We start from the raw sequence: 17,948 nt of genomic DNA, 5'->3' as shown, positions 1-17,948 counted from the left end.
ATTCTCGAAGTTACATACGTCATAATTTGCGCATGCTCAGTAGCGTCAGTACTGTACAGTAGTATCAAGTATAAGTGTGTGCTTGACATGTGGCTTTAGGTTAGATTTCGTGTTTTTATTTTAAATATTTTAAATATTATACTTGTTTTCTATTAATTTTTAACGTAATACTGTTCTTTAAAGTGAAAGTTAGAAAAATAATAGTTCGAAATGACTGTACAAGACATGGATATTTGCTTAAATATTTCTACAAAACCTGTTGCTAAAGAGGTAAGTAAAAAGGTGAAAAAAATATTGTTAATCTATTTTAATGGAATTGTACTTTTTAAATAGAAAATAGGAATAGAAAATGATTCTATTCTTAACTTAATGAGAGAAAAAAAAATTGAGGAAGTAAAAAATAAAGTTAAAGCAAGTAATACGTTAAAAAATGTCTCCGTTAAAGAAACAAGTACTATTAGGAAAAGAATTAAACAAAAATCTCTAGGAGTAATTGTTGCAAAAAAATTAAAGGAAATTAATCAAAGTCAATCTTCACAAAATGAATCAAAAGTTAAACCACAAATAAATAATATACGTAAAGATTCGCAACAACAGAGAATATCTAAAGTAGACGCATGTAAAAATAATAGTGAAATGTCTAATAAAATTAATGATATTTCTGATAATCCTATTATTTCTTTTACTAAGATTACAAAAGAAAATTATGGTAAAACTATATTGGCAAGAAAAAGAAAGATTATAGATACAAATTCTAAAAGAACATTGTCTAGTATATTTTCAAAACAATCAGAATCGGAAGATGTTAGTCTGCTGAATTCGTTAAAAAAAATACAACAAGAACAAAGTGAAAAGAAAGATCAAAAGGAATCTAAAGAAGAATCTAAAAAAATTTCTAGTTCATTAGAAAAAATGAATTTTGATAAGAAAAAGAAAAAGAAACAAATAGAAAAATTAAAAACCGACAATGATAATAATACAGAAGATGATAAAAATACGCATTTTTCTCATAAATCTTTTGGAAAAGTATCTTCTTTATTCGGACATAATCCAGAAATACCAAATATTGGACAAAGATTAGTAAAACCGATAAATGAACCAATATTTACAGCAACAACTTTTACTGATCTTAATATTCATCCTTTCATGGTTAGTATTTTATATACATATGTATAATATATTGATATAATAATATATATTTGACTAAGTATGAAACATTTTATTAGATATCTAATTTAGAACAAAATATGCATATTACTAAAATGACTACAGTTCAGCAAAAAGCAATACCTCAGATATTTTCAAGGAAAGATGTTTTAGTTAGATCTCAAACTGGTTCAGGAAAGACACTAGCTTACGCTTTGCCAATAGTTGAATGTTTACATAAGATTAGACCAAAATTAAATAGAAATAGCGGGTTAAAGGCTCTTATAGTTGTACCAACTAGAGAATTGGCACTACAAACTTATGAATGTTTCTTGAAATTAATAAAAGTAAGTTTTTTTTATCACTGCATAATTATTAATGATATATAGAGATTCGAATCATATTTTCATTCAAATTATTTTAGCCATTTACGTGGATTGTGCCTGGATATTTAGCAGGAGGTGAAAAAAGGAAAGCAGAAAAAGCTAGATTGAGGAAAGGATGTAATATTTTAGTCGGTACACCGGGTAGATTGTTAGATCATATACAACGAACAGCAGCTTTAAAATTAAGCGATGTTAGATATTTCGTTTTGGACGAAGCAGATAGAATGTTTGATATGGGATACGAAAAAGATATATCAGGGTACGTTCTTTTAATTGAAATCGTAAAAATTGTGTCAATATTATAAAAAAAAAAAAAAAAAATTCTTCTATAATACAATTTCAGAATAGTGAGTGCTCTGAAAGTATCAACTCCTAGTCAAAATACGGGATACGATGCTATGAAAATATTACGTCAAAATATAAAGAAAGTTGCAGACGAAGATGTTGAACATTTGGAAAATAATTTAGGTGATTTAGAAAAAAATGATGATCAAAAAGAATCAATCGTTAAATCGAACAAGAATGTTAATTCAGAATATGAAGATGAAATTGAAGACGTTAAACAAAAACAAGTGTATCATTCCAGCAGCGATGATGATTCCGACGAAGGTGAGCCTTATGTTAAATCAAAAAAGTCAGATAAACAAAAAATTTGCCCAGTTCTTACGGAGAAAAAAGAGTCCAATGTGTCGAAAGATAAAATTCAACAAATGAAAGATGATAATAATAGCGAGGATGAATTAAGAAGACAAACAATTTTACTTTCTGCAACATTGACCCAAGCGGTTGAAAAATTAGCCGGCCTCGCTATGAATCATCCTGTTTTCATTGATGCTGCGAAAGAAAATTTGGAAACAACTGATAGCGATGGGACTGAACTTAACGAAGATTTAGTAGTTCCACAAAGCGTAAATCAAAGTTATATCGTGACACCTCCGAAATTGAGATTGGTTACTTTAAGTGCTTATATTGCAGGAAAATGTCAGGTAAATTTAATATGTCAAATAATTCGTGTGCTCTCTATCTCTCTCTCTCTCTCTTTCTTCCTCTCTCTTTCTTTAAGTATTATTCGTACTGTCAATAGAGCCATGGTCAACACAAAATATTGATATTTATGGCTACTCAAGATATGGTTGATTATCATACAGAGATCTTGTCATCCGTGTTAACGAAACCGATCGATGAAAATGACGATGATTCTGATCCTTTGGTAGTCATGGAATTTTTCAAGTTGCACGGTAGCATGACTCAAAAAGAGCGAATCGAGATTTTCAAAACTTTTAGACAGGCGAAAAGTGGGATTCTACTTTGCACGGTAAGTAATGCTTTGTATATAAAATAACCAAATCTAGATATTTTCAATTGTTATATATGTGAGTGACACGAGTGAGTTTATAAAAACAATGAAGCTGTTCCGTGAAAGTAGAAATTATTATAGAATAGTGGCAAATAAACGGAGAAAAAGAAGGAAAGAATAGAAGAAAAACTAGGGATACCGGCGGCACTCCCCAAGCAGTAAATTACCCCGTGGCTTATTCTTTCAGGGCGGAATTTAATATCTCTGGACCCACGCTGTGTTCCGGAGGTTAAAAATTATGCGCGCACATGAGGCCTTGGTAACGAGTATAATTATAATTGTTATGTTTGTCTTTTACCTTTAATAACGAATGCTTGCATTAATGATTAGTAATTAACTAATTTCGGTCTGGAATAAAATACGTATTTTTTTTTTTTTATAGATATTTCATTTCAAAAAATAACTGGATATCTATATTTTTCACTCGATGGCTTTTCTCCGTTTATTGTCATTATTATGCGATAATTTAATCACGATCACAACGAATCAACCCTTCGCATATTTCCAGAACAATTATTTAATCATTAACAGTGAAAGCAGCGATTCTTACGTCCGATAAATATCGTTAAAAGTGTAATAATAATTAAATTCATTATCATTTATTTTGTAATTCTCTTCCTTGTCGATTAACATGAATTTAAAACCGCTTAAAGCCATCGCTAAGAAAAAGGAAGAGATCATGAAACTCCGGAAGAACGAATTTTAAAATTCATGATCCACGACACGCAACAGTGTTACACAGTGTGCACGGTTTAAGGATTAATTTCTTTTAATCAGGCGATCTGATCGTTCGATTCAACACACGTATTTCTCACAATAACTCGTTGTCATTATCTTTCATCATTTTCGTACGAAAAACCGATTAATTGCCATCAAGATTCACCCGAATCGAATAAATCGATACATGGAATAAATCACGATGGAGAATTTTGCCACGATCATCTCCTATTCGTCGAGAATTTCAATGCTTCGAGAGGTATAAACGTTAATGGCCGAGAGCGCATGAACAACGATGGCAGCCGCCCACATTTTACAGCGTCACTTGGACGGAGATTGTGTGGCAGCATTATTAATTTCCACGTTGAAAACTCACGAGAGCCCCCGCGGATGGAATGTTCCGCGGCTCTCAGCGGTGGTGGATCCGGATCCACGAGGTGATCTATGGTCCGAGTGAGATGTTTTGAGCGAACGATCCGTTCTCGATCCTCCACGTAGCCACGATCGCGGCCTCTCTCTCCTAAACGATCGTTTGTCTTAATCTCTGCCATCGATCGCTCCTCGTCCCTGTTTTCCTTGCGTTGTATCGCGGCAGCTACGATCCTCCTTTCGTACGTGGGCGTTTCCGTTTCGATCTCACGAACTTCTAATCAATTGTCACCATTTCCGAACAATCTTTCGAGGATATTATCTTTTCGAAAATCGAGATGGATTATTTTATACGTATTCGCGATAATTATGAAGAAAAGAAGAAAGAGAAAGAAAAAGAAAGAAAACCGGTCGGTATTTTATCTCGATGGAAGAAATTTCTTTCTCGTATTCCTTCACCCCGGCGCCGTTTTGCGTTTAAGCTTGGCGTCGAATTAATTCGATAAAAAAAGATTATAGAGAAAAGAAGGGTGGGAGGGGGGCAGACACATCCGTATCGTGCCGCGAAAGAATTTTCGGGGCCACGACGCCCCCCCACTGGTGGTCCAGGATTAGTCTCCAGGCAGTCGTCAAGCAGAAACTCGATGTGCTCCGTTCGGTAAATCATTGGTTAACCGAACGCAAGGAAATCAGGGCCGTGCTCAAACGTTCGCCGTTGGGGTCCCGCAGCGGGCGCCCGCTGCCAGCCGCGCTCATTCACCTTGGTACAAAACGAGAAATCGGCACGGTTTGTAAGACATTTGTACCGGCAGATCTCGCGCCGCGGCTCCTGCCTCCTCGGCCATTATTGCCGGGTAATTCGAGACGAGTTCGAAATCACCAGCCGCTAAGATACATCGTGTATAAACGTTTCTCCCCTATCGGAGCGTGGAAAATTGATTCGATCGATTATTTCTTTTTTTTTTTTCTTTTTCTTAAAATTCCTCTTGTGGATTGAATTTTTCGAAGAATCGTCGAAATATATAATTCTTTTTGTCCAGGATGTGGCAGCTCGAGGACTGGACTTGCCAAAAGTGGACTGCGTGATTCAATACACGGGGCCGACGTCGGCCAGGGATTACGTGCATCGAATCGGTAGAACAGCGCGAGCTGGTTCTTCCGGTTCAGCGACTATCCTTTTAACACCGCCAGAAATTGAATTCGTACGAATGCTCGAGTCTAGGCGTATCAGAATCAGGCAGGAGAGCATGGACGACGTTTTGGATAGGCTGATGGGCCCCTTGTCCGACCATTCTTCCCCTCGTAACGCGGCGATCGCGCTTCAGAACGATTTCGAAAATTTAATACTCGAGGACACGAAGCTACGCGAGAAAGCGTGCAAAGGTAAGGTATCGATGGAAGGTAAAATTGTATAAAGGTAAAAGTTGGTGGATAGAAGGTGAGTGTTTCGATTTAAACGGGATTCTAACGAGACGAGGAAATTGAGTGCTCATGAAATTTAGCAGAGGGAGCAAGCGGTCTCGATTCAGTTGGATCGGAACGAAAGCGAGGTGGCTGTAAGGGTGACCCTAAGCCAATTCCATCGGCCACCCTACTCGCATATAAAATAATCCCCACACGTTCCGTCTCGGTTTTCATTCGCCACTTGGATATTTACATACTCTCTGAACGAGGAAGGATGATCTTGTTTGTCATGCCACGCTTCTTCTATTAGAGTCGTTAAGCCGAAGAATTTATTTGCCGCAATAATAAATCCATTAAGAATTTCGAGCCGGAGGGAAGCAAGTACGATATTTATTACGATTCTTTTGGCCTCGTCTGTGCGTGGCTCGGGGCATACATAGAGTTGATGGCTGTTGATAGCGTTCGTTTCTCGAAGGTGATCGATCCGAAAAACGAAAAATAAAGGTCATAAATCTTTCTAAGAGGTTTTTGAATTTCGTAGTTGTATCACGTCAAGCGTGGCTTTACACGAAGGTTAGCCACGGTTTTTGAGCGCTTAGCCGCCTCCAGATTTGAGTGACGGTACACAGTTAACCACTTGACCGTTCCTCTACGTGCTCCGGGTGATTGATAGATTAATTGTCGTTGATAATTCGACGCTGCACTTTCCTGCGTGGGATTGCAATACTATATAAAAAAAAAAAAAAAAAAAAAAAAAACAATGGAAGCGAGAGATGAATACAAATTCGGAGCGATCGAATGAATTTTTAAACGGGAATCTTTAGTTTTTCCCTCGACGAAGAATATCGAGCGTTTTACAGCGGTATTATTTTCGTCCTTTTATCATCCTTAGAATTTAATTCGTGACCGATGTAGGGTCACGCCAGGGTGCGTGGAAGTGGAAATCTTGCTAATTCGTAACATTATCACCCCAATAGAGCCGAACAGCCCTCAATAGCGAATACAACTCCAGTGGAACAACCTCCCCCTGGTCCTCGACCACTACCACTAACCAAAGAGATTCATCCATTCTATCTCGTGTATGTGTACGTCGTCGTCCTTTCTTACCTATAACCTTTTCGATATAACTTTTTTTTTCCTCTCTTTTTTTTTTTTTCTTTCAATACAATTACAATTTATCGGAGTATTCCGGAAAAAGAATTTAGAATTTTTCCCTGAATTTTCACGTATTCCTCGTGATAACAGATTTCGAAATTACATAAAAATACATCTCAATTTTAATTTAACAGAATAATTAAAAATAATAATGATATTTTACAAGTCGAAGGAGCAAATCAAGAAATCGTTTCGACGTAATCCTCTCGATAAAATTTCCTCCACTGAGAGTAAAAACGAGAGGAAAAGGATACGCGATAAGTTAGATCGAATCCAGTGTATATACTTGCGCGCCTTTCGCATCGGGCGGGGGGGTGGCCGACACAATCCAACCACTGAATGTGGCTTCCGCCAAAACCACTTACGCTTTGTGGCGAGAGACTCTTAACAATGCGATACAGGATACAAATACAATAAGACGCAGTTACATCACTTAGGAACAATGCCACCCCACGCGACCCACTCTTGCGGCGCACACACCTCCCCCTTATCCACCCATTCCTCCGCCTTCTCCAGCTAGATACCACCCCCGCCGGTGATTTATGTGCTAAATGGAGAAAAACATTTCTCCCTTTTCAACGCCGACACCGAGAAAGATCTTTGCAAGTTTCTTATGCGTGGTGGCTGGATAGAAGGCAGACGGAAATCAAGCCGGAAAATGTGAAGGCATAAGGTCTACGATGTGAATTATCGAGATAAAGATAAACTTCTCTCTCGAATTCCTCTTATTAAATATTATCATATATTTAAATTTCCATTCGAAACGAGAAATTCTCATTTCCAATTTTATCGTCAAAATTACTTTTAATTAATTTTATAAATTTGCACGTAATACTTCTTCGTATAATACACTTTTTGAAATATTCCAGCATGCTTTGTTAAAAAGAAGAGGGAGTTATTAACAAAAGATTAAGCAAATATTTATAAATAAGTGTTTAAACGAAAAGAAGAAGGAAGAAAGGTATATGGAAGCATGATATCTCGATTCGTCAAAAGAGAAGCACTTCGCTTTCGTAGATTTTTCGCACGGAGTGACAGTGACACTGGCACATGTCAAGTTCTCTCAGGATCGGTGAACCCCCGAGTTTCTCACCCGCGCACGGAAGCTGGAGAAGTTAAGAGGGAATAAAGGGGATGACTATTAGCCACAGCACTTGACTCGACCCCCGTTAATGCCTCTTAATAGCTCGCCGTGGCCCGCACACCCCATAGAATGCTGCCCCCGTGGAACTTAATGGAAGCTCGATTAATAAGGGCGCGTTACATGCGCGGTCAATGATTACATTTGAGTTACACGTGGCCTCATCTACGCTTATTGGGTGGAAGGTTTTCCTCAATAATCTTCTCGCAATAAATATTCTCTCGAGATTTTTTTCCTCCCATCGCTCGCCATGCACCAATGTGTATTTACAACTTATATATAAATGATACGTAACTGTTTGTAATTATCTATCGTTAATTTTTGTTCTCTTTCATCTTTCATTCATATACTCGTGTTCCATATATTTTATTTACACAGATTGATAATCTCGAATTTTTATATGGACAACTAGAAAGAAACGGATATTTCTTTTATCTCTTTACACTTTTGTGTACAATTTCCAATCGGAAATAACGAATCTCCCGATACTTTTCAGCGTACACGTCGTGGATACGTTTCTACTCGAGTTACCCTCGCGACATGCGGCAGATTTTCAATCGGAGGGACCTCCACTTGGGCCACTACGCCAAAAGCTTCGCGCTCAGGGAAACACCGCAACGAATCGGCGGTATAGGGAAGAAACTCCGTGAAAAAGAAGGCTCGAGTCGGCGTCACGACAACAGGTTGGCGAACGTTGAGAAGTAAGTGATTTCGATAACAAGAATAGTCGATAGATCGAGTGAGAGAAAACTGGTCGGACGGGTCAGATGTTTCGAGAGAATCACGGTGACGAGCCGGCTCACCGGTATTAATGACGGATTCATGCGTGGCTTGGCGTGTTAACCGCGGTGCAGCCCGATCTCTCCCTCTCCCTCCCTCCCGCTGCAATAACTAACAAACGCAACCACGTGTGTTAACAGATAGTACACGCAAACGTAGCGGGAGGACAGCTCGTGGTTCCTAGAGAGGTTAGATACGTCAAAACTGTCGCTTTGTGTCATTCGTCATGTACGACGAACGGACATGGTGTACGGTGGCTGGCAACCATAAGCCATACGGCTCTCGTCGTGCTCATCCTCTCTTCTGTTCGCCATCTCTCTCCCACCTTCCCTCTCTATCTGTCGTCGCTCGCCTCTCCTTCTATCCAACCACGTCCTCGGCGTCTATCTCCCCGGGGTATGCATTTCACATGGCATTCGGCTGGCTTCTGCCCTTCTCCAGGTTTCTCCCCGCTATCTCTCTCTCCTCCTCTTCTCTCTCTCTCTCTCTTTCTCTCTCGATTCGCCGTCCCTCGCTCTATCTCTCCATTGTTCATAATTATACAATACGGCTATTAAACAGACTGATGCGACCGCTACTTCCGGCCCTGGCTGCGCCATTTACGGAAACCACGACGGACGAGCACGAGTCTCTCCCTTCGCTCTCCGCCTCTCCTCTTTCTCTTTCGCCACTCACCGCCCCTCTTTATCCCGCTCTTCCTTTCATTTCGCTCGCCTTCTCGCGAAAAACTCTCACCACGCTATGTCACTCCCTGCCTTTCTGCCTCTGTATTTATGTTTCCCCTCCCTGTCAACCTCATCTCGTCGTCATCGGGATCTCTATTTTTTCCGGTGTCGGTGCATGCACCTCGCGTTGGTCACCCGTGACGCACGTTTGCAGTTTCCTGCAGACCCTTTCTTTTCTTTTCTGTTACAACACCGTTTTCTTTTTTATCCTTTTTCAATCTTTGCACGTTGCTCCCATATTGCACGTTTTAAATTAATCTTTCTTCCATCTTCTTTGTTTCATTGCCACCCTTTACTTTTATTTCATTTCATCCGCAATTCCTCGATCGAACGAATTTTACCCGCTTCTCCCGATTTGTGATTACCTGCAACATTTATTATATCCGTTTAATCGTAAAAGTCTTACGCGAGAATTTGTTGGAATTATTAAAATCAGAGGAGGAGTCTGATCCATTTATTTATTCCTGAAAATTTACTTTCGTTCGTTCGAAGGCGCACTACCACTTTCTTCGGGGCGGACATTAAGCACTAACTTGTTTAATGCGATTTGAATGGGCGTGCTTTCGATGCACACAACAAGTAACCAACGGGTGCCCTCCACCCGTAGAGAGAGAACAAGTTCGTTTTAATGGGTGAAAGGCGGGAACCGAGCTGACGGTCCAATGGATCGAGAGACCCATGGTGTACGCCTCTGTGGGTGCGATTACCCTTATCCCTGTGTGCGTTCCTCTACGTATTCCCCGTCCGTTTGCCTCCCTAGCGGCACGTCCGTGGACACGTCCAAACACCATCTCTCCTGCGAAGGATCATCTTTGAGATCACGTTCACAATGCTCGAGCCATATTTTAAATTGGAGTTACCTTTATCTTTATCAGCCGAATCCTTTTGCTAAATTTCATAAATTAAGAAATTAATTCGGTGGCCGATTATGAAATTGTTAATAGTTGGAGAGAGAGAGAGAGAGAGAGAATTAAGGAGAAAAAGTTGATCGAAGAGAGAACAGTTGGAGCAGAGCATTTGTAGGTTTTAGAGATGTTCCTTTTACCTTTGATCTTCCTTCCCTAAGATTTTAGCCGCGTAAAACGGGTCCGGGGGGGGGGGGGGAACATAGTGACGAAGGTGGAATTCGGCACGGCAGTTGGCCCCAAAAATTCCTCGGCATCCCGGCAGGAGCCGTGTGATGGCGTATTCCCGATGTTTTAATGCGAGTCCGCTTTTTTGTCGATTTTCGATTACCTCGCTCTGTCCTCGCCACATGTCGTTTACGTCGAATTACCGAAAATTGCGGGTTAGCCCTAATGCGATGATCAAGGACCGTCTCTGCGTTTTCAGACCCGACGGGGAGCCGGCAAAGAAGAGGCAGAATCGCCAAGGTGACGAAGAGCCGAAGATGGGGTTGCTGAAGAGAGTCAGAATGCTTAACACCTCCGAGTACGACAGCGGCCTCGAGCCGGTGAAGAAGCCAAAGAAATCCTGAGCTCTTCGCGTTGTCGCCTCGATTACTAGTAGAAACAGAATGCGATTTCCGTTACCGTGATTCCCATCTCTCGTGTAAATGTCTTTAAAACCACCCCCTGTTTTAAGCAAAACGAAAATCCAGGTTACTCGCTCGCCATTTTATCGAACCTGCTTCCTTATTTCTTTGCTTCGCGCGCCTCGGTTGTTGACATCCATCGATTTCCTAGACATTCCTCGTTCGTTTGCTGCGACATAATTTCCGGTTTCCGACTATCTATTGGTAGAGAAAAATCGCGTAGAGTAACGTGCAATAATAACGAATATCGAAAGCGAAGAAATACTCATCGTGATATTTACAATATTCTTCTGTAGCGATTCAAAATCAGCGAGTTTAAAGTCATAGTTGGACGAGTAACTGGATGGATAAAAACTGACCGATTTGACGGTGGCCTGCAAAATACAGAAGAATCTATTAAAAAAAAGTATTAGAAGAATTTAATTCGAGTATAACTTATTTAAAACAGTCTGAACCTCAAGGCAGCAATACAATCATCGTATAATATTGTTGCAGAATGATATATTACAATTTCCTATAACACCCAAAATTCTACCCAACACATCCGCAGGATGTGCAAATATTTTTTTCAAAAAAAAAAAAAAAAGGAGAAAAAGAATAATAAACGTCCAGGAAATATGCAAGCGCTTATACACCCTACCTCCTTCCTTTTGCCCAAATGAAGTAATTAAATAATTTCAACGAGATACCCTTCTTACAGTATCAGGGAATCGCTGAGCGTACGAAACAGCGCACTAAATCGCGTTACCAGCGTGCGCGGATGTGGAGTTTTTTGGTCGTAAATATGCGAGAGGACGAGGCGTAAGTATGTCGGTACGAGCAGTTGGAATAAAAGGGGGGAGGGGGGAGGCAGGGGAGGGGATAAGGGCGGAGGGATATGATTAATACGGCAGCATTATTTTCAGATTTTTTGCACCACGATCCGCGAGCGCAAATTGCTTGCAAATAAAGGCGGCGTCGGCTATCGCCGCTGGTAGGACACCGGGGCGGGGAGGGGAAAGAACGTGGAGGAGGAGGAGAAGGGGTAGAGGCCGGGAGAGCTCAGCCTCGGCTTAATTTAATTTAATTATGCCTTCTTTCTTCGCTACCAACGCGTCGGAAGATAGATGGCGAACTCGAAATCGCCTCTCCTGCCGGCTTCGCTCGGAATCACCATTTTCTCCGATAGATTTCCACTTTCCATTAATTAGTTCGATTGATTCCAACATTAGGCGAATATTTTATTCCACGATTCAGCGTTGATATTGGAATTCTGTCCTTGAACAGAATTTATCCGCTGATGAATTTACAGGTAATTTTTTAATTTTGTGTTTCAATTGATTGGAGGAAGAGAAAACTGATCGTCTTATCTTTTTTAAGGGTAACCAAAATTTCTGGAAAAAAAATTCGGGCACGTTATAAACTCGGTAGAATTAATTAATTTTTCCAGATTTTTTGGAGCAGATTTAAAAATACGAGATTACAATACACGAGATGAGTTTGTATTTTTTGTAAAATGATTTAAATGATTTTAACTCAAATGATCTCGAGAGACACTCTCCTCTCCTTGGAGCGGATTCATTTGCCTTAACGATTTGGCCGCGTGTCGAACAAAGCGTTTTTCATCGCGAAAAGAACAGTAAGCGTCGCATGACACGGTGAAATTTAATTAAACGTTAATGTCCCTCGGTCCCGATGCATTTTCGAAACCCACCCAAGTGGCAATCTGCGAAGCGGCCACATTAGACGAGGGACGGGGCAAAGAGTGCGATATTTATTCGTAATGTGCATCGCAATTCGTCGTGGCTTAGCATCAGTCATAGTCATCGCGAGCGTGCACACGCTCATAATGAACCGTACGATTAGGATATCCCGTTCGTTCATTCGTCGAATGGGTTTCGTGGACGAAGAAGTAATCGTAGATTGCTTCGAACGAATAAAAAGCCCAAGAAAGGGTGTAATTCTCATTACCGGAGGATATGCGCAGCTTGAGTCTGATTAATATGACAGAAAAGGGAGGAGGGAATGGGTGGAAAGAAAAGAGAGAGAGAGAGAGAAAAAAATAAAAAGAGAGAAAAGAAGAGAATCGACTTGTACATTGGGGACCAACCGCGTATCCACCCTCGTTTTGCTTTTTTTTTTCTTCTCCTTCTTTTTTTCTTTTTTTTTCAACGTAGAAAAATGCGACTAATGGGCCACTGAAAAAAAACCTAAGCAGATATAAAAGGAACCGATTATTCCGGACGATTACCGATTTCCGGCCGGTTAACGATTTTTTCGTATCGTTTACACCGCCAGTTCATCTTCGCCAGTCGTTGTCTTTTACTACTACTTTCGTTGTAGTCGTCCAACAGAACAAAGGCGAAGAGATGTATATATTACACGATAATATGATAATTATAATTTACAATTTGGAATTTATTTTAAGAGCAGGCTTAACTTTGATTAAAAATTTTAATTGTCTCTCAGATTAATCGACGCGTCTCTTTCGCGCGTTAACTTTCGCAAAAGAAAGGTTTTATTTCGCAGAAGATATCTATACGCCTCACGCGAGTGAATTGATAAAACTATTTACGGTGTATTTTCTGATTTCACGGTTAGAATTAAGGATAATATATCGGGGAGATGATCGTCGATGTTTGGATTACCGGTTCGATGATGCTCTCTCACATTGTACCACATTTTTCCCCGCGAGTGTAATAAGCGGGTTGTTATCGCGACCATCGAAAGATATCGAGTCCTTTCATCGGCCAATTGGAAAGGAAACACGAGAGAATTGTACTCGTTGTTACTCGAACGATACATTTAATAATTCAACCGACGCGAGGATGTATAATTGTTGCTCTAATTATTCCGATAACGGTGCAATTAAGTTTCACGTGTAACGCGATTTGTGCCGGCGATGTGATGCACTCTCTCGCCTCGACACAACAATGAAGAGAGAATTCTTTCATCGCGGGCAGGAAGACTGTTTTTTTTTTTTTTTTTTTCCCCTCCGAGATCGGCAGGTGAAATCCGCTCGAAAATGCGTCACAATCGAGCAGGATTAACATCTTACACGAACATCTACCGTGTCGTGCAAAATAACCATTGCCAGGATCAGGCAATAGTTGCACGGTTGCTACTCTTTCTCTCGTTATTTTCTCGTGTATTTATATACAACGCTATTATTTAGCTGAATATATGTGCGTATATGTATTGGGTTAAACTGAACTACTGTTTGGTTATTCATAATTCTCTATGCACACTCTCTACATCCCCGTTGAAAATTTTAGAATGGAATTTGAAAAATGATCGATACATGTTATAGAAATTTTATATCCTCATATTCCTTATGATATGCGAATGAAAAATAAATATTGGACGGATTATTATTTGCGCATAAAGATACATTTATCCTAGATTAATTTCAATATATTTTCTCTATTACACGTATTAGTTAATTTTATATTCTACATTTTCTCCATTTTTATTATACTTAAAGATTTCGAAATGAGATTAATGAGTTATGTGACTGATATAAGCAACTCTCTTCAAAGAAGAAATATCACTTTTCGATATGTATTCACACGTGTTGTACTTGGCTCGGCACAAACATATTAACAACACATGAGAATTGAAATTTATTGGCCTGTTTCATATTTATGATACGCGATGTATATTTTATCGTATTACGATATCACGTTTCACCATCGTGCGCAAATTATAGAAATGATTCCGTCGTGGTTGCTATTCGATTGCTATTGGAATGGAGAGAGAGAGAGAGAGAGAGAGAGAGAGAGAGAGAGAGAGAAAGAGAAAAAAAAACAGGAAGCGTGTAACCGCGAAAAATCGTATAAGCAAAAAATTGCGAAAAAAAAAATTGTTATACGATGTTGCATTGTATCGTTTCGAGCATCGTTATGCTCAATTCATGGTAGATTTGCCGGTCGATAGGATTTCTCGTGCATTACCGCATTAGTGCACTTCATCGCGATAAGTAACAAGCTGTAAACTGCTTTCCCCGATGTGATGCAGGACTGCGCGATTTTGTTGCCTCGGTACAAACGATAATAGCGCCCCGTATACACCGGTTACTTAACGTTCATTATAATTAACACGCTCGATGCCTTAACTTTCCCAGGAGGAAAGCGAGAATAATTCACGTTTGTAATCGCCGACGCGTACGCATTTCGTTTTATCATTTCCTCGAGTGGCTAATGACCAAGGAATTTACCAAATATTTAATATACCTTGTTCGCTATTAAAGTTCTCCGCGCCTTTGATCCTTTGCCACATGCGCACAGGTGGTCCCTTAGCTTTAAAATAATTACAATAATTGCGCGTCGAATACGTTCGAATGGAATGGATTTATAAGTAATCTCTGAATGTTTCGTTTCAACAGGCGCTTTGTAGCGTAAAAATCTGTAAATTAAAAAAGAAATAAGAAAAGAAAAGAGATAAAGATTCGAGAAATACTGTTATAGCCAATTAAAAAATATTTGGACGGAAAGTGACTCACGTAGGAGGAGTTTAATGAACGGTCTGTAAGAGCGGAAGAGTGTGGTGAAAGCAATGCAATCCCATTTCATGAATTCCGGGTGTCTTTGAAGAGCGACGATCCACACCGCGATACCATAGCGCGCTCCGTGTTCCACAACAATTAACCGATGGCAATTAAGACATCTAAATTAATTCGTTATAAACAAGCCAGATATTCCGTAGCGAGCGGAGCAACGTAATTGCCCGGATTCTCACAAGCCTCGTGGTAAAGAGAGAGAATCCCCGGTGCACACTCACACCTGGACAGCGTTATACATAATGTATATGCACGTATACCGTGCAATTTACCAACACCGAGCACGGTCGCCCGGTAATAGCAACAATTACTTTATTTTACCATCTTCCCGGTTCTCAAACGAGCGTGCGCGCGCGCGAGAGTTCATCTAGGCAATTTCATTTCCTCGCATTTTAAATATCCGCCTTCGAAGAAGAAGTCGTGGAGCTGACTTTCTTTTCTCGCCGCAGAGCCGGCCGACTGTTTAAGCGTGGATTAAAAAGGCTTCTGCACATTTAGCTCTCGTTGTTGAACTATGGAGCGGTCTGGAAAACAATGCGCTGATTAGACGCGATCTTTGGTATTTATGCCTGTCTATGTGTAGCCTATCCACCTAACGATGGCCTTAATTTCACGATCAAGATCTGAGAAAATTATAAGTTACCGTTTCCTGGAACAACTTCTCGTCCCGTGTAATATACCAAATTGAAATTATAATTCATACGTGTATGAACGCTTATTTACGCTTTGCGATTGCCATTCTCCTCGTACGCTTGGTGTCCCTTTTGCGCCCGATAGCGATCTGTAATTATACGGATCAATTAAGGGAAGAAAATAAAAAAATATTATCTCGAAAACAGCAAATGTAGTGTGGATAACAAAATTGTGAGCGAATATTCGAATCGTGCCAGTATTTTTTATCGTCACGAATACACGGTTCGAATGGTTTTATATAATAATTTCATTATTGCACGAATCTCGACAGTTTCCTGATGCCGTGTTGTTACATTACCATTATAATTGTCGTTTATCACGTCCGTTTCCTCATTTTCAATTATTCTAGTTACGATGCGAGCAATAATAATGACGATATCGAAACACGCTTTGAAAAAGTTTTGATAAAATGAACTTTATGCGTATCAGCGTAACGATGATTCGTTTATATATATATTTTTTTTCAAACCTTTCACACGGTTCGAGCGGCAACGAAATCGTTAGAAACTCCACTGTCGCAAACGTAGATATGTTTTGCGAAATTTTATGTAACATATTTCGTCGTACTTCTGCTAGTTTCCTCATGCTGCACGTTAATTGTCATTTTTCACGTCCGTTTCCTCGTTTTAAACCATCCTACATATATTCGCTGAGCGACATTTTAGCGTTAACGAGTAGTAGTTTAACGACACTCCTGGGACTTAATTGGCTACCGGTGGATTCATCATGCCGTTCAACTACGCCTTTTTCTTTTGTTCCACGGATGCATCAATGTTGCGCTTTAACTTTGCAATCCCTTCTCAGCAGTGATTAATGTCTTGCGAACGAGACACGCTGATGAACAATGACAAATCACTCTCGAAACTGAATTGGCCTGTAATTTAAAAATTCGAATTGAAGTAACAAAAATGTTTTCATTTCTTATCAAAAAAAAAAGTAAACTATATACGAAATTATAAACAAAAATCTTTAAAACTAATTAGGAAGTTGAATTTGTAAAACAATTTAAATAACATCAAATATATATATATATATATACACGTATGATTTCTTTAGAATAGTTATAATTCATATGAATTAATTGTAAAATATCAAAAGGATTTTTCACTTATTCCTTGTTCTTTCCTCATCAAACGATTAACAGTGTGACGTTTAACGAATCGATGATGGTCGACATAACTGTAAAAGAAAACACAAAGTGTTAACACAATATAGTATTTGTGAAAGAATTCGAATGGCATATAATTGGAAGGAGCAGCGATCAACAGTGTGACGTTTAGCGAATCGATGATGGTGCTGGTGGATGGCTCGTGGTAAAAACGGCAGTTTGAAAAAAGAAGGAAAAAGGAGGCGATGAGTGGAAGAGGAGGAGGATGGGGAAGGATACTCGAAAATTATTCCGATATGAAACTCATCGCGCGGCGTATCGCGTCAAAGGAGCCAATTTAAAACAGCCCTTTCCAAGATTATCAGCGCGTCGTTGCGGTGGGATTAATATATAAAAAAGGCGAGTACAACGAAGGTGAGGAAGGGTGGGTTCGAGAAGAGATAGAGAGAGAGAGAGAGAGAGATAGAGTAGGAGAAGGACGGAGTGGGAGGAAGGGCAGAAGCGTGCGGGATTGGTAAACTTCCCGGTAATTTGTTCGTCAGTCGCTTTGAACCTCTTTTAAACAACTACTGTGTTCTCTTCCACCTTTTTTCGCTATCTTCCCCCACTCTCCTCCATCGTTGCTTGTTTGAAAGAGGGAAATTATTGCGGAAAGGTGGAAGAAAGGCGGAGAAAGGGGAAAAACTTCGTGATTAAAGGTGCTTCGGCTTGTTAAATTATTCGGTAAGAAAGTGGCTGCATTAAAGATTCTATCGTGAGAAGTTCCCGAAGATATTTCCCTTGCAATTATCGATGAGTCTAATGAATTTGTTCTTTCTCCTCTCGCTCATCCTTTTGCAAATTTCGAACGTGTCGAGGATTTTATTGTCACTCGTATGGCACACTGTTGTTCGTCT

General features: G+C 39.8%; 1 protein-coding gene and 1 long non-coding RNA gene across 3 annotated transcripts; one reads left to right on the top strand and one right to left on the bottom strand.

Annotated features, from left to right (window-relative positions):
- Positions 1 to 38: 38 nt before the first annotated feature.
- LOC100864693 (ATP-dependent DNA helicase DDX31) lies at positions 39 to 11,332 on the top strand. The gene is made up of 9 exons (XM_031920107.2): positions 39 to 270; positions 334 to 1,149; positions 1,227 to 1,493; positions 1,571 to 1,791; positions 1,876 to 2,518; positions 2,617 to 2,847; positions 5,016 to 5,358; positions 8,172 to 8,376; positions 10,513 to 11,332. The coding sequence occupies exons 1-9, from the start codon at positions 211 to 213 to the stop codon at positions 10,655 to 10,657; spliced, it is 2,931 nt and encodes a 976-aa protein (XP_031775967.2). The 5' UTR covers positions 39 to 210; the 3' UTR covers positions 10,658 to 11,332.
- Positions 10,795 to 17,446, bottom strand: LOC147657489 (uncharacterized). Of its 2 annotated transcripts, none has more exons than XR_015292467.1 (7): positions 16,414 to 17,446; positions 15,895 to 16,032; positions 15,563 to 15,775; positions 15,195 to 15,474; positions 14,926 to 15,097; positions 10,996 to 11,088; positions 10,795 to 10,912 (listed from the first exon to the last, which is right to left on the bottom strand). It is a non-coding gene; the product is annotated as an uncharacterized LOC147657489 (long non-coding RNA). The 2 variants fall into 2 exon arrangements; XR_015292466.1 differs by having other exon boundaries at positions 15,573 to 15,775.
- Positions 17,447 to 17,948: the final 502 nt, after the last annotated feature.

Source organism: Apis florea, unplaced genomic scaffold (assembly GCF_048593485.1).
Source record: "Apis florea isolate Af1SG1 unplaced genomic scaffold, ASM4859348v1 contig_3158_pilon, whole genome shotgun sequence".
Taxonomy (NCBI): domain Eukaryota; kingdom Metazoa; phylum Arthropoda; class Insecta; order Hymenoptera; family Apidae; genus Apis; species Apis florea.
The sequence above is the reverse complement of the archived record's forward strand: the minus strand, read 5'-3'. Positions and strand labels throughout refer to the sequence as shown.

Excerpts from the sequence above, each read along its gene's own strand:
- LOC100864693 (XM_031920107.2), top strand. The coding sequence starts at position 211 with ATGACTGTACAAGACATGGATATTTGCTTAAATATTTCTACAAAACCT. Across the intron at positions 271-333 it reads CAAAACCTGTTGCTAAAGAG|AAAATAGGAATAGAAAATGA; the intron begins GTAAGTAAAAAG and ends CTTTTTAAATAG. Across the intron at positions 2,519-2,616 it reads ATATTGCAGGAAAATGTCAG|AGCCATGGTCAACACAAAAT; the intron begins GTAAATTTAATA and ends TACTGTCAATAG.